The 25,264-nt window shown below is 32.6% G+C and overlaps 1 protein-coding gene across 1 annotated transcript in view; it reads right to left on the bottom strand.

Annotated features, from left to right (window-relative positions):
* Nucleotides 1-5,250: 5,250 nt before the first annotated feature.
* Nucleotides 5,251-25,264, bottom strand: part of Cpsf160 (cleavage and polyadenylation specificity factor subunit 1) — a 69,634-nt gene continuing 49,620 nt past the window's right edge. The window contains exons 14-20 of the mRNA XM_072519459.1: nt 22,805-22,957; nt 14,782-14,958; nt 14,382-14,514; nt 14,127-14,267; nt 13,226-13,355; nt 5,965-6,070; nt 5,251-5,377 (exon numbers count right to left, since the gene is read on the bottom strand). Of these exons, the coding sequence (XP_072375560.1) occupies nt 5,297-5,377; nt 5,965-6,070; nt 13,226-13,355; nt 14,127-14,267; nt 14,382-14,514; nt 14,782-14,958; nt 22,805-22,957 (921 nt within the window). The 3' untranslated portion in view covers nt 5,251-5,296. The remainder of the gene's footprint in view (nt 5,378-5,964; nt 6,071-13,225; nt 13,356-14,126; nt 14,268-14,381; nt 14,515-14,781; nt 14,959-22,804; nt 22,958-25,264) is intronic.

Below are 25,264 nucleotides of genomic sequence, written 5' to 3'. Positions count from 1 at the left end.
TAAATGGGAATAAGCCACAATTGAAGGTTAAAGTAAGTTTATTGACGTTTCAATTTCCACTTCGGAAATCGTTCTCAAAATACAAACATTAGCAAATTTTGTTTTTTTGTAACTTGGTGAAAAATTCTTCCAATAATTTAATTTTATCTGACTTATTTATATTGACAATTCAAACATACATTATACAATTTAAAGTAGACGACTTTAAAATGATATTACCAATAATGTTGAGTTGATTCCTTTACTTGTAAGATAGTTCATTCGATTACATGAAATCAACTTTAACTTGAGAACATTCGTCAGAAAAAAGCATGTAATTCGTCTTTAAAAAGACAAACACATGCCATGGTGACAGTAAAAATCTCCTGTTAGTGATTCCATAGTAAACTAATGAGGGAAAAACCAGGAAAAAATCTCATAATACTATCCCGACATGGTAAGTATTTGTTCGTGCATTTAATTTACCTTCAATAAACACCAAATTCTGATTTTATATGTTTGTTATTTAAAAAACATAAATGGTGTATCCTCTATATGTTACAATATAGAGGATAATATAAATTCGGAAGACAGCGGAAGAAACGTGTTACTTGATCACAATTTTTTTCAATTGTGGCAAAATTTAATACTTTGTTTTGAATAATAAATAAATTAGGAAGACATCGGAAGAGACGTTACTCATCACAATTTTTTTCAAGTGTGGCAGAATTTAATACTTAGTTTTGAATAATAAGTTTATTTTACCTACAATTTTACCTAGGTATTTATAAACATTTTATTTGTTTACATTCTCAAAAACACCTGCAGCGGCAAAAGAGGCTTACCTCAAAGGAACCGCCGAACCAAACAATGCCGATAGCTTTTGAAAAAGCAATCTAGGCGTAGTTGTAATAAGGTTAATTTTATTTTTTGATTAGTCCACTGGCTGAAGTATTGACAAAGGATACCGAATGCTTTTTATTTAGGTATAGGCATGTACCAATTCGATCCGCGAATAAAGAAATCTTAGGCCGCGAATATAGGAATTGGATCGCATTTTTTAAATCCAGTTAATGAAGGAAGCGCGAATAAGGAACAGTGTTATAAACCATCTTATGTAGGTGCGGCGTTTGAGTGGCTGGCGAGATGCATTTTTATTAGAGCAATTTCGACAACTGATTCATTATGAATATATGAAAAAACACGTCTAAATAATACGTAATATTTTACTACAAGTGAGTATTGCCTCCCCAGTAATTTATAAATAGTGCTACCTACTATAAATAGTTTGCCAGTACTTCATTCTTTCCAGTTTTCTTTTCTCTTGTCGTTCACGCCCCTTAATAGATTTAGGTTGACTCTACTGGCATTTAATTTTTTGATGTTCTTGACCTTCTGCTTCTACTGACCTTTATTTTTTTTGATGCTCTTTAACTTCTGTTTCGTGCTAAATTTTATCTCTCTCTTTCTCTCCCTCTCTTGATAAATGCGACGAACATCAGTAAATCGTAACTTGTTGAGGTGCATATTTATGTAATTCTAGTTCCAGTATAACATTTTAAAGACATCTTCTTCTTCTCGTAGCACTACAACCAGTGGTGGGTTTTGGCTGACTGCACAACTTGCTTTCATCTTGAACGGTCGTCCATAATAGTTGGGTCAGTGGATAGCCCCATTTTTCTTAGATCTGATCATATATTGTCTCTCCATCGCATTCGTGGACGTCCTAAGAGCCTTCTTCCTGTGGGGACTTCCTCCCATATTAACTTGGGAAGGGGGTTATTAAGGAGTCGGTTATTTAATAAAACCGTAATAGGTTTTATTAAAGTTGAAAAAAGAAGAAAGAATGGGCTACTGGTTTCGCTGTTAATCACTTAAAATTAAACGAATTATGTCCAGTAAAGGCCCAACCTTGCATGGCGAGCTGTCCCAAATTTTATTATTCTTACCTTTAGGGGGTCAACAGTAGTGTAAATTAAAAATCGCCACTGAATCTAACCGTTTCCTTAGCCGCCATCTTAAGTTTGAAAATGAAAAAGTTTTGTTTTTGTTCAATATCTCAGACATTTCTAACTTTTCGACAAAAATGGTAAGCACTAAAATTTTTGCAAATGAGTTTTCCTACAATTTCTTTTTTACAAATTTTCAATACAAAGCATAACTGTCGAATTATCTCGTTTCTTATTAACTTTATGACATGAATGTACATAATCAAAAATGGATAGAACTATATTTTATACAATTTTGATCTCTTTCATTTTTTGCTTAAAACTTAAATTAATATTTGAGTTCGTGTGACAGCACGAAAAAATTTGTAAAAAAGAAATTGTAGGAAATCACATTTGCAAAAATTTAAGTTCTTGCCATTTTTGTCGAAAAGTTGAAAATGGCGGAGGTATTGAGCAAAAACGCTCCTTATTGGGTAATAATTCATTCGATTACATGAAACCTTTGATACAATCAGTGATGTGGATACAATCGATATCCTATAAAATGTTTGTTTTACTATTTTTTGATGAAAACTCCTATGGTTATGTCCATAGATAACTAATATAGTATATACATCTTAGACAAGGAAAGAGAGAGGACACGTAACGTTAATTTAATAAACCTTCGAAAAGTGAAGCCAGTTCCGATGTAACCGTCATGTTTTGTGACTGTACTTTGCCCATTACTACCTCTCGCAGGGCTACCAGGTCTACTGATTTTTCAGTAGATCTACTGATTTCAATTTACTGAAGCACTAATATCGATCGACTAAAAAATATGTAATGATAAAATCATATTCAAAAAGTGATCATGTCAGTGTTCAATTATAAATATATCTATTGATATATATATATATATATATATATATATATATATATATATATATATATATATATAATGTAATCGATAAAGACCATATTATGGATTTTGATAACATTAAAATTTTATGTAGTGAAAGTAATAAATTTAAAAGGACTTTTTTGGAAATGGTTTGTATTAGCAAAAGTGATAATAATTTAAACAAAAGATCAGAAATTCAAAATCTAAGCAAAATTTATAATTATATTCTTTCTTTATGATTTATATATAAAACTTGTAAAATGTCATATTTAATTCTCCATATATCTGTTACATTTTTTCAGACATCTGTCAACGGTGAATAAATCTTATTCTTTTTTGTTACTAAACAAAAAAGAATGTTTAAACGAAATTTTACTTTTGGCAATATAATTGTCAAAAATAAAAATTTTATGTTGGCATTTATGACATTGAGGCTTATTTGTAATTGGTTGCTATTTTAACTTATTTATAAATTCAATTATTTTTGTATTAAAAAAATGTTTTCAAAATTATAAAAAAATTTCAGAGAAACATTTATTGGATTAAAACATTTTTATATTAATTATTTTGAAGATGTATTAGCAGTATTTTTACTTACTAAACTAATTTTTATTTGGTAAGTTAACAAAAATTGTTTTTTCTTTTTAGTTCAACCTTGTAAGATATTTTGTCTTTTTTAGCTCTTGATAATAATTGTAAACACAGTTGAAAGCTCGAGATTAAAAAAATAGTTAACCAATAGCCCTTTTATTGACTCCAACCCATCCAAAACAGTTTATAAAACCCATATATATATATATATATATATATATATATATATATATATATATATATATATATATATATATATATATATATATATATATACATTGTTCGGAAAGATTTCCGCGGTTAGTACAATTAAACCTAGAGCTAAGATTAATACTATTATAAAAATTAATATTAAACTCACCAGTCTTCCGGGTTGAACCGCGTCGATATCCATTGGGCCGAGCTTTCGACATCCTCTCTGATGTCTTCTTCAGGGCTTCCGAGGTCTCAGTCTGCCGAGCCCCCAGTCACTACTACACTCACTAGTCACTGCACTACACAGTAGTCCAAACGGACTAGTGGGAATAAAATATATACGAACGTATATAAAGGAACAAGCAGAGATGCAATCCCGGTCGTGGATTCAATAGGCGAACTTCAGCTGGATATAACAGGGAAAATAAAAGGTCTATGTAAGATGTATAATAAGCCAATTGGCTTCAGTACGTCCGGTGCACATCAAACGGTTTCAGAGAAAAAAACGGGATGTGGCACTACGGGAGTGACCGAGGAGGGAAGCGTATTTTCTTGTGGTCTACGCACGAAGCGATGGTTTTTAATTTATTTTTTTTTTCAAGAAACACGCATGGAACTGAGTTTATTACTCCACGTTATGTTTTGTCGCGCGATCTGCCGTTACAGTCGTTTTATTTTATCATACCTCTCCGTCCGTAGCCCGCGATAAGAAAGCTATGCTTTCAAAAATGTCTTGAACACTAGTCCAGTTACCCATGGTATTTACCCATCGTAGCCTCAAAATTTGTCACGGTGTCAGTCGAAGTATTACGTAAGCCCGAGATTCGTTTACCAGAATCAAGGTGACCTATTTAAAGACCTGGGTCTTCACCCAACCACTCGATCTGTTTCTGCCATACACCATCGCAGAACTGGCGTGCAGTACCTGATAGTGATAGAAAAGGTTATTAGACATCAATTTCTAGGTAAATCTTTTTAGGCAATTATACTGAAAGATTTTCTTGAAAATCGACCAAATTATAGGGACTTCTCCTGTAGTAAAATATTTCGAAAGCAAAAATATCTTCCGTTCAAATTTCCGGGTGTGCATCACTTGAGGGGGATAATATTAGGGATTACTAAACTTAGAATAGAGTCTTGGACAGATGCTGAATTGTTGGTTTACTTATCCATTTTTAACTCACTATCCTTAAGATGGTTCTTCTTCTTCTTCAGTGCCTTATCCGGTCCGGATGTTGGCGATCATCAAGGCTATCATGGTTTTGTTGACTGCTCTGCGAAACAGCTCCGCTGAGGTCATCCCAAACCATTGTCGGAGATTTTTCAACCACGAGATACGACGGCGTCCCGGTCCTCTTCTGCCAAATACTTTACCTTTAAGATGGTTATACATTTTATTTTTTACAAATAGTCATGTTCTATTTCTTTATGATTATTGTAAATGTTTTAAGCAGTCGTTGAAGATCATCTTCATTTTCTGTAGATATAATTACATCGCCGTCATCTTTTTAGACAATTTTATTTCTTCCTCTTAGATTTAATATATTGTGCCAAGTTTCGTTCGTTATATTATCCCAACTATTAACATACCAAAGAAAACAAAGAGAATCATGTAGTCGTTCATCAAGGTAACATTTGCGAAAAAATAAAATATAATTAATTATAAACACTGTATTATTCAAATTACAAAACTAAACTTATTCTAAAAATGATTTGTGAGCTTATGTATATCTGTAAGGTCTTCAACAAGTTCTTCCATTTTAGTACCAATTTTTTTTGAAACCTAAAAAGAAAATCAATGCAATTAGATATTCATATATAAGATTTTTCCTCTAAAATATTAAAAATTTTAATATAAAGGTCACCATATGGCACTCATATTTGTAAAGTGATTTTTATTAAAGTTTTTTTTACCTACAAAAGGCATAAAAGTTAAAATTGTGGTAATTTTTTATTACTTTCTACAACTCGGCGGCGACTTTTCGCCGATAGAGAGTTTTCAATATGAAAGATATTATGGAACTTAAGTCTGTTTTTATAATAGCTTATATTGGTGTTTTCTATGTACATAGAAAATACTAAAAATTATGGCATTATAAATTAATGCGTTTTCTAAGTGATTTCAATTTCATTTCTTCAATAAATGGATGATAAACAGTTTATTGACGGTAACGTCGCCATATTTTAAATCTCATATTAGACTGGGGAAAATACTAAACAGTTGGTTATATTATGACTTGCACCGTTTTCGTAAGAAAAAATATTAGTTATAACAGAGTTCTGAGTTCTTGACGGTATACGTGATGACACAGTGATGACGTAAAATTAAACTAGTTAGAAAAAGTATATAAAAAGGAAGGTTTATCATACCTCTGACTTTTCTGATAGCGAAAGATTTAGGAAATTCCACACTAACTCCCCGTCGATTATAGATCTAGCTGGGTTACTTTGTAGTTTTCTCCAACTTTTAAATGTCCTAAAAATATAAAGAAAAATTATTAACAAGGAGAGAAAACGGCATCTTATTGGTCAATGTGCCACAATCGTATCAAAGGGGCAACTAATGATAAGATAAGCATCTGATAATATGTACCAGATATATTCTCTGTAAAATTGTATTTATTTATCATATGGCTTATGAAATAATTATATAAATACATTGTATAGAGCACAATACACATATTACAAATTTACAAACATATATCTAAATCATTTTTATATAGTCTATCGATTCTGGGGTCGCCGTTAAGAACATTTATGACCTGCCATCATATAATCTTGTAGGGCACTGTTCTGTGATGTGTCTGTTGATTTCTAGTTGACCGCAGTCACAGGGTGGGAATAACTGCCCACCTCATTTGTGCATCATGTAGCCATATCTGTCGTGTTGCGTTCTGATTATGTGTAACATATATCATGTGTTGCGTCCTAGATCAAACCGTGGTGTTTTTTTGGTGATACAAGACGTGCTGATATTTTGTTGCTCAGTTCATTCTCTGATTCGCAGTGTCCTGAGGTTGAACTCTTCTTCCACGGCGATCATTGTTGATTTTATTGGAGGTCGTCTAGAGCAAAGACGGCTATGGTTAGGAACATCTATATCTGATAGATTGGTAGGTTACCGTTGTCAATGATATTTTTGTAATCATTTGTAAGAGAGTATGCGTCATAAATTGGGTGGTGAAATGTGACTCAGAAGTGGGAGCCATTGCATTGGGACTACGTCAGCAACCATTCTCATTGTGTTGTTCAAATGTGCATCTATTTTTAAATGAATACTTCTTATCGCTCGATATGATATTTTTGCACGGACTCGAAGTAATATTTAGCGTGACCCGACATATTAAGACGCGTGCAGTAACCTTGCGATATACAGTAATATACATGGTAATTCCAATCGATTGGAATCGAATAGAATCTAAAAGAAACGAATCGATTGGAATCGAATCCAATCAATTTGAATCAAATCGATTGCAATCAAATAAGACCGTATCGAATCGACTGGAATCGAATCGAATCAAATCGATTGGAAAAGAACCGAATCGATTGGAATCAAATCGAATCTATTGGAATTGAATCGAATCGACTGGAATAGAATAAAATCGATCGAATTGAATCGAGAGGGTCATACCTATTCTGTCTATGCAACCACCGTATTCATAACGTTCTCTAGAGCCCCAATGCAAACATCATAAGTATCTTGAATGGAGTATATATAGATATCGTCTGCTTATTGTATACATTTGATGAAATTAGAGAAAAGTGAATAAATATTGGAAGAATATATATTAAATAATGAACAACTAAGTACCGATCCCTGAGGCAACCCATGATAAACAGTTCTTGGACCGTGAAAAAAGGTACATTTCTATGATCTTTGAGATATATATATATATATATATATATATATATATATATATATATATATATATATATATATATATATAATGAATCAGAAGTATTAGCTGACAACGTAAGGAAGTAAACGGTAAATATTGGGTTTGCAGCAATAAAAAATAAAACGTGCACTCTTATAAATTTTTAATCCAAGCTTTCGGACATTGGTTATGTCCTTCATCAGGGAGCTACAAATGTGATGGATAGTTTGTTAACGTTGGTATAATTAATTAAAAAATTCCCTACTTACAAACTTAATGAGGTTGTATCATCAATGATGTTATATAATGTTGATAAAATTTATCACGGTCTGTCATCTTTGTTAAATATAAAACCTCTTCCTATATTTAAAATTCAAAAATTACTTCACATTCACAACACTTCGCAATTAGTTTTTGTCACGACAATCCAGTGGTTTTCATTATTGACTTTTCGGACACTCGTGTGTAAATTTAAAAATATTCGTATTAACAAGTGAAAATTCCACACCCCTAATATCAAGCAACTGGTAGTACAGCAAATTATAGGCCTACCATTAGGTGTATCGTGGCAATATAAATTATTTTATATTTGTATAATAACAAATATATATATATATATGTATATATATATATATATATATATATATATATATATATATATATATATATATATATATATACAGATTGAACGAATTTAAAGCGGAACATATAATTTAATATATGTCTGTTTGAACTGCATTTGAAATAGTGGACCAATATAAAACTTGGACAAAAATAAATCCATACCCGGTGATAGACATTGTATAAAATTTCGTTCAACTATCTGTCTCCTTTAAAGGAAAGAGGAGCTTGCCTAATAGTCGGAGAGATAGAGCCGAAATTTTGAACTGATCAGTAATATGACATTTCTCTATTGGAATATATTCATTGTAACATGGGTTAAGACTTTGCCTTACAGGCGGACGCCCCTCGTGGTACAGGGGGTGGCTATACAGGGATGAAGTTGTAATTTTTTTCGGAAAAATTAACGATCGATAATATGGCTGAAAATTTGCCCAGAGTAAGATCTTGGTATAACTAGACGAAATCCCAAAAGGCGGACGCGAGAATGGATACATAAGGGGTGGCGGACAGGGGTGAAATTGCAATTTTTTGGGGAAAAATTAACGATAAGTAATATGTCCGCCATTTTCATGGCTCATTATTTAGCCCCTTAAAACTCTAAATCCAAAAGGGTCAAATGTACCACCTGCCTGCGCATTTTAGGTCTCGGTAACAATTTTCAAACTGATTATATTATGATATTATTATACCGATTGATTTGAAAATTTGTATACTAACTTCTGTTACTATTCTGAAAAGCGTCAAATAGAGTTTTCCTCAAAATTTTCCAAAAAAATTTCCGTAAATAAAAATTTTCGTAATTTTTTGAGGCAAAATCTAATTCGTAGAATCCTTTCGATTTTCTGTCAGTTATACCATGATTTTTTTCCAAAAATTTTCAAACGATTTTTCCGATAAGAAAAAAAAAATTAGAAAAACTTTTCTAAAACATTTGATAAAACTATTTTGTAGTTTTAAAATGATATTATGATAATGTTTTTTTTTTTCAAACTAAAGTCATATTTACTTTACAAATCACATTTTTTTCTAAAATATAAATATTTTACGAATTAATTTTTAATTGAATAAATGTTTGATATTTGATATTTTATTAAATTAAAGTAATTTTATAATGATAACTATTAAATATTTTTGGTATAACAAATAGTAATTTTACTTATTTTTTATTACAATAAAAAGGTTTTTAAATTTATATTGCATAAATAATACTTGTTCAGATACCTCAGATGCCAGAATCAGTTCGAGAAGTAGTGATTGAAAATGAAGCAGATAATGAATGTGATATTATTGAGAGTGAAAGTGACAAAGATGATGAATGTGAGGACATTAATGAGAGTAAGAAAAATGACGAAATTTTTAAAGTTTTTCTAATTTTTCGTCATTTTTCTTACTCTCATTGATGTCATCACATTCATCATCTTTGTCACTTTCACTTTCAATAATATCACATTCATTATCTGCTTCATTTTCAATCACTATTTCTCGAACTGATTCTGTCATCTGAGGTATCTGAACAACCATTATTTATTCAATATAAATTTAAAAACCTTTTTATTGTAATAAAAAATAAGTAAAATTACTATTTGTTATACCAAAAATATTTAATAGTTATCATTATAAAATTACTTTAATTTAATAAAATATCAAATATCAAACATTTATTCAATTAAAAATTAATTCGTAAAATATTTATATTTAAGAAAAAAATGTGATTTGTAAAGTAAATATGACTTTAGTTTAAAAAAAAAAACATTATCATAATATCATTTTAAAACTACAAAATATTCTATAAAAGATTCAGACGATGACGTAGAGTTTAATCAAATGTTTTAGAAAGGTTTTTCTAAATTTTTTTTTTCTTATCGGAAAAATCGTTTGAATATTTTTGGAAAAAAATCATGGTATAACTTACAGAAAATCGAAAGGATTCTACAAATTAGATTTTACCTCAAAAAATTACGAAAATTTTCATTTACGGAAATGTTTTTGGAAAATTTTGAGGAAAACTCTACTTGACGCTTCTCAGAATAGTAACAGAAGTGAGCATACAAATTTTCAAATCAATCGGTATAAAAATATCATAATAAAATCAGTTTGAAAATTGTTACCGAGACCTAAAATGCGCAGGCAAGTGGTACATTTGACCCCGTTTTATGGCTCTCTGTACCAACCCAGCTGTCCGCCCTTTTGGATTTAGAGTTTTAAGGGGCTAAATAATGAGCCATGAAAATGGCGGACAAATTACTTATCGTTAATTTTTCCCCAAAAAATTGCAATTTCACCCCTGTTCGCCACCCCTTATGTATCCACTCTCGCGTCCGCCCTTTGTGATTTCGTCTAGTTATACGAAGATCTTACTCTGGGCAAATTTTCAGCCATATTATGGATCGTTCATTTTTCCGAAAAAAATGACAACTTCATCCCTGTATAGCCACTCCCTGTACCACGAGGGGCGTCCGCCTGTAAGGCAAAGTTTTAACCCAGTTACAATGAATATATTCCAATAGAGAAATGTCATATTACTGATCAGTTCAAAATTTCGGCTCTATCTCTTGGACTATAAGGAAGCGATAAGTGGTTTGACAGCATAATAACTGCTTGTGTAGTCTAGTTTTTTCAGTGATTCTAGGCAACCTAGTTGGGTGGAGTTTTGACTTGTTCTTGAATGAATTCAGAATCCAGCAGCCCGCTGAAGTATTGGATTTTTATAATATAATTATTTGACAACCTTTTGTTGGCCAACCACCTAGAGCGGAGTTGAGCCGAAATACATTGATTTCGTATGTTCCGTTTTAAATTCGTTCAATCTGTATATATATGTATACATATATATGTTTTTTGAAAGTTGAATTTTTGTTAGATATTTTTTTACGAAGTTTTAAATTTTTGAGATTGGGGTATTTTTATTTAATTTATTAACAAAATTCTTCCAACATAGCTGCTGCTTTTGCATAAAAATCAATTTAGCTTTGGCTTGCTTAAATATGCTTAAATTATAATATGCTTAAATTTGAGATAATTTTCAAAGTTTGTGTTATTTTTATATATCTTATAGGCCTCTTTTCTGTTTTTAACAATTATAGTACATTCATTATCCCACCAGATGGGATTTGGTGTTTTTTACAACTCTTTGACCCAGATTTGATTGACTTTGAGGCTGCATCATTTATTGAAATTATTAAGAATTCAAAGGAATTATTGTAATTATATTTTTTATCAAATTGTGATTCCATGAGTTTTCGGAAAAGAATCCAGTCAGCTGAAAATTCAATCCATATTCTTAAGACCAAAAACATAGATAGTAGAGATCTACAAATTATATCGAATCTGTATCAAAATCAGAAAGCAAGAATAAGGGTCGAAGGAGAACTGACAGAGGAAGTAAGTATACTTAGAGGAGTTCGACAAGGGTGCATACTTTCACCACTCTTATTCAACGTCTACAGTGAAGTGATATTTCAAGAAGCTTTATTGGATATTGTGGAAGGTATTTTGGTCAACGGAAATAGCATTAATAATATTAGATATGCGGACGATACGGTCATAGTTGCAAGTGACATGGAAGATCTACAGTACATAATACAACATTTATACAATGCATGTGAAAGGTACGGACTGCAAATGAATCTCAAGAAAACGAAATCAATGATTTTGTCAAAAAAACCACAAAATGTAGATAACCTGATCATCCATAATACAACGAACGAAAGAGTAACAACATATAAATATTTATGAACGTGGCTAACCGAAGATGGAGATCAAACAAAAGAAATCAGATCTAGAATAGAAATGACAAGAAACACGTTCATAAAATTGAAGAACTTACTTTGTAACCGTAACCTTAATCTAGAGATCCGCACAAGAATGCTACGTTGTTACGTTTTTTCTACTTTACTATACGGCATGGAAGCGTGGACAATAAAACAGTCTCAAATAAAAAAATTAAACTCCTTTGAGATGTGGTGCTACAGGAGAATCCACAGAATATCGTGGACTGAAAAAGTAACTAATATAGAGGTGTTACAAAGAATGAAGAAAGAATGTGAAGTCATAAAAACTGTTAAAATTAGAAAGATTCAATATCTGGGTCATATAATGAGGGGCGAGAAGTATTACTTAGATTAATTATGCAAGGGAAGAGAAACCCAGGACGACGCAAAATATCCTGGCTAAGAAATTTGAGAGAGTGGTTCGGTTGCAGCTCATTAGGATTATTCAGAAGCGCGGCCAATAAAATTAAAATAGCGATGATGATTTCCAACCTCCGATAGGAGAAGGAACCTGAAGAAGAAGAAAGTTGCCCTATCTAATTTGATTAGAATTTGTGCTGGAAAAAGTCTCATTTTTCTTTATATAGATCGTTCCTACAAGAAAATATATTTCTTCATTTTGTACTTAAAAGCCAAGCCTCAGTGCAGAGAAGCTAGCCCGAATCCTCCCTTGAGATTTTGAGTCTCTTTGGCCATCTAAATTTGTTCTTTTGAGTTAAGCCAATCTCTACCATTATATTAAGTTACCTTCACTAAGAACTTCCTTGAATTTTAATTTTCTATTTTGTCTAAATTACAAGTACCTAACCCCTATCCAACTGCAACAAAATTACAAGAATCATCAATCCTTGTGGCAAATTGGCAGTACTCCTTAATATCTTCGGGTGGTACATTGTTCTAATTTAATTTTCAACACAATCGTTGGGAAGAGCAGAATTTTATGGCGGATTTTGGAATTGTAAGGCATAATGCGGTTTTAGTTTTTAGCGAGAGAAGATTACGAGGAAGATTCCCAAGAAGATGGATCCACCAAATTACCGGAATATGCAAAAGACTTATACATGAGGTAAAAGAAACGACCAGAGACAAAGATCTTTGGAGACGGAAAGTACATGACATCACTATGACCATTACACTCCCTCCGGGGGTCAGGACTGAAAAGAAAGGGAGATTTGTGATAGAAACAAGTACAGTAGTTAAATATCTTTAAATTATTAAAAAAAAGAGCGGAGAACACGTCCTTTATATAGTCTACTGATAAACTGTGGCTACCGATGTCTCTGATTACCAATTCAGTGTAGTTTTGTAGTTGTATTTTAGTCTTCTCCTTTATAAAATTACGGTTAGTGTATGACCTACCTGAAAGCCTTGGGATTTAGACCGGCAATATGAGCTCCTTGAGAAACCAGAACATTTTGCAACATAAGTAAACGACGATATGTTTTCTCTGGAACTGGCATAATGTATCCTATACCTCCATCCAAAGTAGCTGGAACAATAATTAACAATGTAATTGTACAACAGATAAGCCACACATACGATTTATATATTTGAAAATATTTACGTAAAATAATATTTAATACTAAATAATATTCAAACGATAGTTAATACATAACTCATAAACTCAGATACTATTAGTTATGAGGGTTGCTGCATTAATTTTATAATGTGGCAATAATGTAGTTATCAGATAATTGCCGTAAAAATTCGTTAAATTTGATATTTTTGCTGTCAATGAAAAGTGATAGAATATAATAATATTGAGTTCTTCAATTAAGAGTGTAATTTTAGAGTGAAGGGTGAATAAACATGGATTTAACTTGTGAACCTTTTTGGAGCAATTATTTTAATTGCAATAAAAAAAGTTAAAAGGAGTATATTCCTTCTGCTGGACGAACTCTGAGAAAGTGAATCGGGAGAAGTGAATATCTTGAGTACTTTAAAGGGGATAAATAAAGTTTTTAAGCATTACTCGAGAACTTTTTGTTCACCCGCCATAGGGTAGACACATTGTACGATAAAAAATAATTTTTGAGAAATAAAAGAAAAAGTTAACGTTACCAAGGACAAAATATTTCATAGTCTTACTAAAAAACTTTCTAAAAGTCTCGTCATTACGTTTAACAAAAGATCTCCAAAGATCTATGACAACGTGTATAGTCTTACACATCATAGATATATTCTTTGTTTATTTTTGCAAATCTATTATGCAATATCGCGAAGACAATAAAAATAGCTCCTAAATAGACAAATAACTTACCAAACATTGTAATAAACCTTCTATCTGCTCCAGAAAAATGCTTTTTATCATCGCCTAGTTCACCTAGTTTACATTTAATTTTAAAGAATGTGTTGACAGTTTGGCCTAAATGGAAATCTGCTTTCCTTAATAGTCTTTGACCTACAAAAATATTTATATTTTGTCAATTATTAATCGAAACTGTAGATTAAACATGTAAATTTACAAAATCATCGAATTCTCATTCAAATAATATGAGATATACAAAATGTTTACCTCCTAAAGATTCTCTTGATTCTGGTTGATACATATACATGGCTAGATTTTTCTCTCCATCTGAGACCAGAAATCCTAGTGACGAATTATCTATCATGTATTCTATTGAATACACTTCGTTTGGTTTAAAATCCTAGAAAAGTGAGATTGATTAAATCATACATATGTCTTATGAATGTATGAACTATATGAATGGATATCCAATTACAAACTATACAACTAAAAATTTACTAGAATACTCCCGATTACGGTGATATAGACATGTAACGAATAAATAAATTATCTAGTAGCATTCTCTATTATTTCGACTCTACTTCTACTTAACTTACGGCATAGAACAAGTCTGCGTTTTAAACTGTGCTATGAACCATACTTTTCTTTGTTCTAAACAAATACTTACTCTAGACACCATTGACAGTGTTCGGTACTCTTCTTGAAACCTTAACAACGCGATAGATTTGTAGACATCACCAACCAAAAGCAAACTTTTAATAGTAAGTATTTGATGAGTATAGACTTGTGTATCTATAAATGCTACTCCAATTAAATCGTTATCTTTGAGTTGCCAAATATATATCTAAAAAATAAATATATTAGAGTTATTAACAGTTTTAAAGAGAATACAAAATTAAAGAATTTACTACAAAATTCTATTCTAGTAATCGTACTATGTAGAGTAATTTAATTTTGTCCATTCAGTCGTTTATAGAGGGGCATAGATACTTTCACCTTTCTAACTCAGCAATTATGTGATACTGATAGGTCTGCTACCTATATGAGTAACAAACATTGACATGTTTGTGTATCGAATTCACATCAATCGTATCACAGGCAGGTACACTCACTTATGAGTTACCGAGGTCGTTAAAGAGAATTACAAAAAATAATTTAAAATTGCCTTGACAACCTACATCAGCAGTCGGTGACACATGGAGGAATACATACAAGATATGATTAACTTATGAACATTATTATGGTCGTCCAGATGTATTAATTACATTCACATGTAATCCAAAATGGGAGGAAATACATAGTTTGTTAATATTAAGTCAACAATCAATACATCCTCATGATATCACTGCACGTGTATTCAAACAAAAATTGAAATCATTGATTGATTTAATTGTAAAACATTCAATTTTCGATAATTTTCGTTACTATATGTATTCAGTTAAGGGGCAAAAACGTGGTTTACCTCATGCTCATATTTTAATTTTTCTTGATGTTAAAATCCGTCCAGAAGAAGTTATTAAAACAATTTCTGCCGAAATTACAGATTCATCAATTGATCAAGAATTATTTGATACAGTTACCAATCACAATATTCACGGACCATGGACGATGGGAAATGTAAAAAAAGATTTCCAAAGAAATATATTATTGATACTATTACAGATATTGACAGTTATTTATTACATCGCCTCAGAAACACTGAGAATGGTGGTCATACATTCACAATACGAATGGTAAAACCTATATATGAAGTTGAAATTCATAATCAAAGGGTGATACTATACTCACCACTCCTTTCAAAAACATTCACTGCTTATATAAATGCAGAGTTTTGTAGTTCTGTCAAATCCATTATGTACATTTGCAAATACCTTAAATAAGGTGTGGTCACTTGGCAGTATTTGAAGTACAAAATGTAGGTAAAAAGGACGAACTAACACGGTACCAGATTGGGTAGATACATCAGTAGCAACGAAGCTATCAGGCGTATTTTTAGTTTTCCCGTACATGAAAGAGCTATTTTGTGCCCAGCAGTACGTCTTGAAAATGATCAGCGTGTATATTTCACTAAATATAACGTTTTCCAACGATCATTTGAACCACCAAAAACAACACTTACTGAATTCTTCGTATTATGCCAAAAATCTGATGTTTTAGACTAGGAGAAGCCACGTAAACAAGGAGAACCACACCCAACAATCGCAGGGGTATTCAAAGCCAAAATATTGGGATGACGTTACATATACCGTGTAATACGTCAAAACAACGTGAATGTTTCTTTTTGCGTATTGTTACGTCATCAGCATATACGTCAACTATTTACAGTTATTTTGACATCGTGTTATATAACACGGTCATCGACTTTATAGGAAAAATACAAGAAATACATTACTGAAGATATACTGTACCGAATCATCAGACAGATAAACCAAAGTCCACACATATATTATTCTCCAGAAATGAGTTTCCTGGAACCGATAAGACATTTTTGTTTACGAAGATACGATCGTACAAGAAAATTGTTTTGACAATTGCATCGTCTAGTATTGTTGCCACTTTGTTAGATGGTGGGCGAACAGCACATTCAACACTCAAGCTACCATTAGACGTTCCTATATATATATTTGGGGATTCTACAGTATTCACTGCCTTCCCTCGCTCAACCGTTTCCATCTCTCTCTGTTGTTCCATTCTCCATCGTTTAGTCCTCTCTTATTCATGGCGTCGTCTACTTCGTTCCTCCAGGATTTTCGGGGTCGTCCTCTTTTCCTCCTTCCTATGGGGCTCCATTCGGTTATTCTCTTTATCCATCTGCTGTCGCTAGTTCTTCTTACATGTCCATACCACTTTAGTCTTTTTTGTTCTATATATGTTAGTATGTCTGTTTCTATTGATGTTCTTTGCTTTATTTCGTCATTACTTCTCCTATCCATTCTTGTTACTCTGCAGCATCTTCGCAGGCATTCCATCTCTGTTGCTACTATCTTACTGCTGTTTTTCTTGTTTATGATCCAATTTTCAGCCCATATGTCATAATACTTCGCACTAATGTTTTATAAATCTGCGTTTTTGTCTTCATATTTAGGTGTCTATCCCACCATACTGAGTTAAGTTGTCGGATTGCTGTTCTTGTTTGTCCTAATCTTTGTGTAATTTCTTCCTCTGTTGTTGCCTTTTTCGTGATTATAAACCCCAGGTATTTGAATTTATCCTTTCCTTTGATTGTTACGTTGTCATCAATCTGTAGATCTTCTATGTCTTCTTCACTTGTAGATAGGTACTCTGTTTTCGCGAGGTTAATATCTAGGCCAGCCTTGGTATATTCTTCTTGTAGTTTCTTCATCATGTAGCTGAGGTCGTCTTGGTCTTGTGAAATCACTACTTGATCGTCTGCAAAACTTAATGTATATAGGTATTCGTTCCGTACCGGTACTCCCATGCCTTCGCATTTTCTTTTCCATGTTGTCAAGGCTTTCTCTAAGTATATTTTGAATAGGGTTGGAGATGTGGAACAACCCTGCAGGAGCCCTTTTGTTGTGGTGAAGTCTCCTATGATTCTTGTTCCCATTTTAATGGACACTTTATTTTCTTTATACAGAGCTTTTGTAGCTTCTATGAGTTCCGTCTGTATTTCTAATTTGTACATTGCCTCCCATGGTTCTGACCTTGGTACAGAGTCATACGCCTTTCTCAGGTCCACAAATGCCAAGTGTATATCTCTATTTTTTGCTTTTTTCTTTTCCAACAGTTGTTCCAGTGTGTATATGTGGTCTATGCATGATCTTCCTGCCGTGAAGCCTGCCTGATCCTCTCCGATTTTGCCTTTTATCGCTTGCTCTATCTTTTCTCGCAGTTTACTAACGGTTAGACGTTCCTAACAACCCAAATGCAATGTGTAACATTAAAAAAAGAAGCGGAATCGTTATAGTGATGCGAATGAGTTCAATTATTATCTGAGATGAATGTATATGGCTTATAAACATTCACTCGAAGCATTATATAAAAGTATGCAAGATACGGAATCGTTATAGTGATGCGAAGAAGTTCAATTATTATCTGAGATGAATGTATATGGTTTATAAACATTCACTCGAAGCATTACATAAAAGTATGCAAGATTTAAACGGCAACGCCAAACTATCTGGTGACTTCTGACAGACATTACTGGTTATTCCTCGCTCTACATATTCGGATGAGATTAATGCATGTTTTTAAAAACAATCCTTTTTATGGCGAAATGTCGAAACAATTCGATTGACCATTAAGATAAGAGTACAAGTGCAAAATGATCTATCGGCACAAATATTTTCCGAACAATTGCAGGATATTGGTAACGGTAAAATCAAACTGCATCCAAATACACAATGCATCAAATTTCTAGATAATTTCTGCACTTTTGTCGAGACAAAACATGGATTAATTAAAAGCGTCTTCCCGGCTATACTGAATAATTACTTGAATCATAATTGGCTCAGTGAGCGCGCAATTTTGGCGGCGAAAACTATTGATGTTGATGAAATTAACTTGAAGAGTCAAGAGTTGAGACCAGGTGATCTGATATCTTTTAAATCAATCGACAGTATCAATAATAGTTAATGAAGACCTAGCCGCAAATTATCCAACAGAATTTTTAAATTCTCTAGATATACCAGGGATGTCACCACACAATCTTCAGTTTAAAATTGGTTCACCAATGATACCCTCAGATACCGCAATATAATTTAAAAATCTTCAATTCCCTGTTCCATTAGCATTCGCGATGACCATTAACAAAACTCAAGGCCAGACAATGTCCGTTTGCGGCTTGGATTGTGTTCATTGCTAATATCACAAACTTTATTTTTTGATGTTAATCTCTGATGGCTCTTGGGCATGAATTTCATGATATTTACTAACTCTGTTAAATAAATTGAACATAATATTAATCGTATAATAACTAAACCACAGCGAAGCGTGGCCGGGTCAACTAGTGCATTAGAAAGTTACAACTTGATGGCCAATCACAATATGAATACAGATAGTCCAATCGTCAGAGATTTGACCCCTAAAAATCATACGAACAAACTGAATGTTGCAGAGAATTCAATTTTGGGACTCCAAATAAGATGCAAAAAAGATTACCACTTTTACCCCAGGACTTCCCTCTACAACCCCCCTCATAGAGGGGTAAAAACGCAAAAAAAATCGATTTACGATTGAAAAAAATGTTTCAAATAAAAAATGTAGCTGAGATAATTTTGAACAAAAATGTTTATTAGCACTTTTTGCGTAGAATGAACCGTTCTCTCAGAAACAACGCTTGAAGCGACCGGCGATTTTGAATCTCAGTTCCGCGCGCGAAATCAGTTTTAAATAAAATTTGTATCAACTCGACGGTAAAAAATCGATATCTTTTGGTCAGAGCGTCATCATCATCATAAGTGGCTCGACAATCGGTTGTGGATCTTGGCCTGCTCATAAAGAAGTCGCCACTCTTGTCGATTCCTGGCAACTTTCCTCCATCTTCTGACCCTTAGAATCTGTAGGTCTTCTTCCAATCTTCCATCTCCTTCGTGGTCGTCCTCTACTTCTTGTGCCCTTTGGTTTTGAAAATGTTAATCTCTTCGTGTATTCGCGATCTGATATCCTAACAATGTGTCCAGTCCGTCTCTGCACTTAAACGAATTTCACAATATCTGGATCGGTGTACAACTGATATAGTTCAAAGTTGTATCTTCGACGCCATAGTCCATTTTCATTTACGGCCCCAAAAATCATTCTAAGAATTTTTCTCTCAAAAATACCAAGAAGTCTTTCATCATTTTGTGATAAGGTCCAAGTTTCAGCCCCATATATCAAAACCGGTCTTATTAAGGTCTTGTATATATTGAGCTTTACTGCACGTTTTATATTCTTATTTTTAAATGTTTCTGGAGACCGTAAACAATTCTGTTTGCTATTGCTATGCGTCTTTTTATTTCGTCGCTTGTCGTGTTTGTTGCGTTTACTAGCGATCCAAGATATGTGAATTCTTTGACTTACTCAAGGGTATAGTTGTTAATTTAAATTCTCTGTTCGATATTTCGGGGGTTTTAGAAACCAACATATATTTGGTTTTTTCCTCGTTTACTACAAGGCCTAATTTACTTGCCGCGTCCGCAAGCATTGTAAAACACTGTACCATGTCTCTCATACTTCTGCCCACAATAACTATATTTTCAGTGAATGCGAGAATTTGCGTCGATCTATTAAAAATACAGTAGACTCCCTCTATAACGAGAACTGAAATGACAGACTAATTACCTCGTTATAAGCCGATCTCGTTATATCAGACAATAATAATACTGTGGATACATATGAATCTGTAGATTTCTAAATCATTAACTTCCTATAGTGAAGCCATTCGGAGCAATATAAGATGCTAATAAATATTGTTTGAATGGCGTTTTTGAAACAAAGTTATTTACTTTTATTGTCAATGAAGTATATTAAAACATAAAAGAGTTGTTTACTTTTATTATCAATGATATACGTTAAAACAAAAAATCTGTACTAATATTTTTTTCCAACTACATAATGTATAAAGCGTATTTTCAAGGATAACATAAACTATTGCTTCTGCAATTTTAAGAACTCTGTCATTTTTAACTGCTTTAAATGGTCCAGTATCATTCTATCATATTTTCTAAAGATGTGAAACAGTTGTATTTATTCATTGTAAAGAAGTTTATTGCGGGCTGCAGTTAAGTTTATTGAGGGGCTGTTTGAAAAGGTATTTATTTATAGCCACCACCGGACCAAAAACGTAAAAAACACGTTTTTGGATCTTATTTTCTCTCGTTATAACCAAATTTGCCTCGCTATAGACGGTTATAGTTCAATAGAAATTTCACGGGACATCTAATGTATCTCGTTATAAGCAAAATCTCGTAATAACCGTGTTCGTTATAGAGGGAGTATACTGTAGTTCCATTCATTCTAATATTTAACTATCTGATTGCCTTTTCCAAGGCAATATTAAAGAGGAGATACGCCAACGCGTCTCCCTATCTTAGACCATTATTAATGTCAAGTGTCCTATCGACAAAAATCGAAATGCGTTTTAAAGGTGAAGAGTACAGCTTTCGTATACAATTTTTGTATTTTGCCGCAAATAAAGTCAGTTTCTATAAAGCTGTTCAATAAATAAACTTTGCGCGATTCTTGCCATTTTTTACGATTCTCATGAGATTAATAAAATGTATTACTTTTATTGACCGGTCCTAGTGAAATTTCCATTGTTGGGGACCAGTCTTCAAAACCTGTAACATAAAAATTCGATTTTGATTTTTGGCAACAAATCTGAGGCATTTGAAATATGACTAAAAACGCAGAATTTAAACTTTTACATTACAAATAATCGCACATCACGGGAAATGCATCCACGAAGACGGTTTTCGGCGTAATTTATAGCAAAACTTAAGTATTTTTGAAAAACGTACTAGTGTAATTAAAAAAGAGCAATTTTAAATTGTTTGTAATGTGAAAGTTTAAATTCAGCCTCACATTTGTTCCCAAAACTCAAAATTAAAATTTCATGCTATAGATTTTGAAGATTAGGTTCTTGTTATGGAAACTCCATAGTGGCCGGGCAATGAAAGGGATACATCATATTGATCTCATGAGAATAATAAAATTCATTTAAAAATAAAACCTTTATAAAAACTCAGTTTATTTGCAGCAAAATAGCCGAATTTTTACCGTCGAGCTGATACAAATTTTATTGAGCATTGATTTCACGCGCGTAACTGACATTTAAAATTGCCGATCGCTTCAATCATTGTTTCTGAGAAAACAATTCAATCTAAATAAAAAATGCTAATAAAATGCATCTAGCGACATTTTTGCTAAAATTTAGCTTGTTCGTATGATTTTTAGAGGTTCAGTGGTATTTTCGTCACTGACGACTGAGGTAAGGGTAAAATACCATACCATGATTTATGAAAATATTTAATAAATTCAATATTTACAATTATGAGATCATTTAATATCGTATTATAGGGTATCTATAATTTCATCGGCAACTAACAGGACGTGATTAAAAAATTACAATAATTATAAAATAATAAATAACGGTGTGTTCATAAACCATCAGGGAGATATTGCTATATCAATTATTAGCAAACTATTTGTTATAGGACAGTGAGATTTAGCTAATTTGAAGTAAAATTGTGTAGACTAAGAATATGTCACTATAATTTGTATCTAACAGTGAAATTATGTTTTCACATTTTGTATCCACATTCAAATTCAAAAGTATTAAACTTTCATACATTTGACGTCGAAACTTTCACAGATTTATCGTTTTTATTACTATTGCTATCAATAAATTTTTGGCCAGAAAAATATAGAACATTTGTGTATCCCTTTTACATTAGTTTTAACATTTCGATGTTCAATTCTGAGAAAGTCAACAAAAAGACAATTTCGAATACATCGGAAAAAGTGAATTACCGAATAATAATACTTCAGGCCACAAATAATAACATCAATCTGATGTTTTAATATGTATGAAGAACTTAATGATATGGACTCAAAAATATGCAAGACAATTTTAACGATCTGAGAAAAAGTGGATTAATAAATAATAATAATACCACTCCACGTCACTTCGATACCCGAAAAGTTATCTAATATGTATGAAGAAACTAATAATAAAAAATGTGTCCTACCTTTTGTCCCACTGCTGACACAAGGAAACCTTTGACTTGCGAGAGAGCAGTTACTGGTCCCTTCTGATCTTTGGCATAAATTTCCTTAAATTTGTTTTTGGTTAATGGCTGACCTGGTTCAGGTACTACTTCTATAATATCGTATATTAAAATCTAAAATTAAAAAAATACTGGTATATCATATATATTTTTTTTGTTTTAGTCTATAGTATCTATAATCTACTTTTCAAAGTAATGAGGAAATAGATATAGATGCATGCATGGATGAAATGGAAGGAAGTGTGGCATGTTATGCGACATAAAGATTTCATTGAAATTAAAAGAAAAGTATATAAAACCCACATAAGACTAGTTATGATGTACGACGCAATACCGGACAGTTAAAAAGAAAGAATAACGAATGCATTTTAAGAAAATGAGAATATTTAGACGAATGAGGAGAGTGACTAAAAGAAAAGCGGGTGTTCTGGTCGAATTTCTTGTTGGGCAAGTAAAACCCTTGCGATGACGTGTCGAATTGGCTTACAGGATTTTAATGGTTGTAGATATCCTTTATTTTGTCTCTTGTGGTGTGAAATTATACATACACTTTTGTTTACTAATTTATTAAACTAATACACAAACACTTAGTAAGTTAAAAACTTTGCTCTTATACCGAACGGGTGCGAGAGAGAGAGAGAGAGAGAGAGAGAGAGAGAGAGAGAGAGAGAGAGAGAGAGAGAGAGAGAGAGAGAGATAGAGAGAGAGAGAGAGAACGGGAGAAATTACTGAAAACAACTTTCTTATTTGAGTTATGTAATGAGACTGTTAAAGCGAGGAAGCGGAAGTGATTTCTTGTAAGGAAGCGAAAGGTATCTGAATGTCAAGAAACGACCTTTTACAACATAAGGTTATAAGTTTATAGTTAGTTTTCTAACAGTGACAAAAAACGTAAAATCAAGAATGAATGTATTAGTGGAAGTGTAAGTGCGATACCAATAACGCCAAAAGAGAGAGAGAGCAAAGCTCAAAATTATTATGGTACGTTGAACGCGAATTGATAATCATCCAATGAAGATTCGTTGAGTTTCAAGTTCCTGGAAAGGCTTTGAGAGTAATACAAGACAAGGTGAAAAACATGTCTTTCGATAAACAAACAAGACAACCTCGCATAAGGATAAAGCCAAAGGGAATTATGATATAAGAAATTTCAAAATTCAAAGCTCTAATCACAAAACGCTCCATGATAGACCCATTGGTCAGAGAAGAAGAGGAACACCTAGAACAAGGTTTCTTGATAACATTATGGGAATACGTGTTTGGCGCAGAAAGGCGATGAATAGGGACGACTGGAGAGAAATTCTTGAGGAGGCTAGGACCCACGTATGGCTGTAAAGCCAGAACGATGATGATGATAAAATTTAAAAATTGCATGTATTTCATAGCGTATATATTTTTTTTTTGGAGACAACTACACCGACGAAATCTCCACACAACGAGGTTGCATTTTGTCCCCAATATTGTTCAATGTTTACTCGGACCAGTTATTTAAACAGGCACTAGGTTTGCCCACTCTACCATTGCAAATTCGTCTCTATCTTCTGCTTTTCTTAAAAGGGTCTGTGTATTTAACCCGGTCCAGTCGCGAATGTGTTTCAACCAGGAACGGAAAACTACTTAATGTAATTAGATACAGTAATTCTGTCAAAAAGTATTGAAGGTCTCCAAATTCTGCTTGATCATATTCACGAATTAGGAGAGGAAATGGGCATTAAAATAAACTCAAACAAAACCAAATTTTTAGTCTTTCGTCATAACCCACATCCAAATGCAATTAAATGTAGCCCAAGTTGAAAAAGTTCACAAAATTACATATTTGGGAACTGTCATAAAGGACCAACTAGATCCAGATATAGAAATAAAACGCAAAATAGCAACGACTAAAACAACTTTTATGAAAATGCAGACATTTCTTTGCAATAATCATCTCAGTTTGACAGAGAACTAAGACAAAAAATGGTTAAGTGCTGTATTTGGTATGAAGCAGAAGTGTGGACACTAAAAGTATTAAGATTGGATCAACAGAATTGAAGCATTGGAAATGTGGATTCATTGACATATGCTGATGATACCTTGGACAGCAAGATAAACTAATGAGGAAGTACTAAGAAGGGTTAACAAAGATAGACAATTGCTAAAGACTGTGAAACACCGCAAAATGTCCGATCTGGGATATACAGTGAGAGGAAATCGATATAGAATACTGCAACTGATCCTTAAAGGCAAAATAGAAGGCTGTAGATGTGTAGGAAGAAAACTTCTTGGTTAAAAAAATTCGTGAATGAACTCAGATATCAAATGCAAAACAATTATTCTATATGGCAGAATATCGGAGAGCCTTCGCAATGATGTAGCAAACGTCGAATAATTCTGATATGGCACGTGAAGAATATATTTTTCAAATTATGAATGTGTTGCTTG

Source organism: Diabrotica undecimpunctata, chromosome 1 (genome assembly GCF_040954645.1).
Source record: "Diabrotica undecimpunctata isolate CICGRU chromosome 1, icDiaUnde3, whole genome shotgun sequence".
Classification (NCBI taxonomy): Eukaryota; Metazoa; Arthropoda; class Insecta; order Coleoptera; family Chrysomelidae; genus Diabrotica; species Diabrotica undecimpunctata.
The sequence above is the reverse complement of the archived record's forward strand: the minus strand, read 5'-3'. Positions and strand labels throughout refer to the sequence as shown.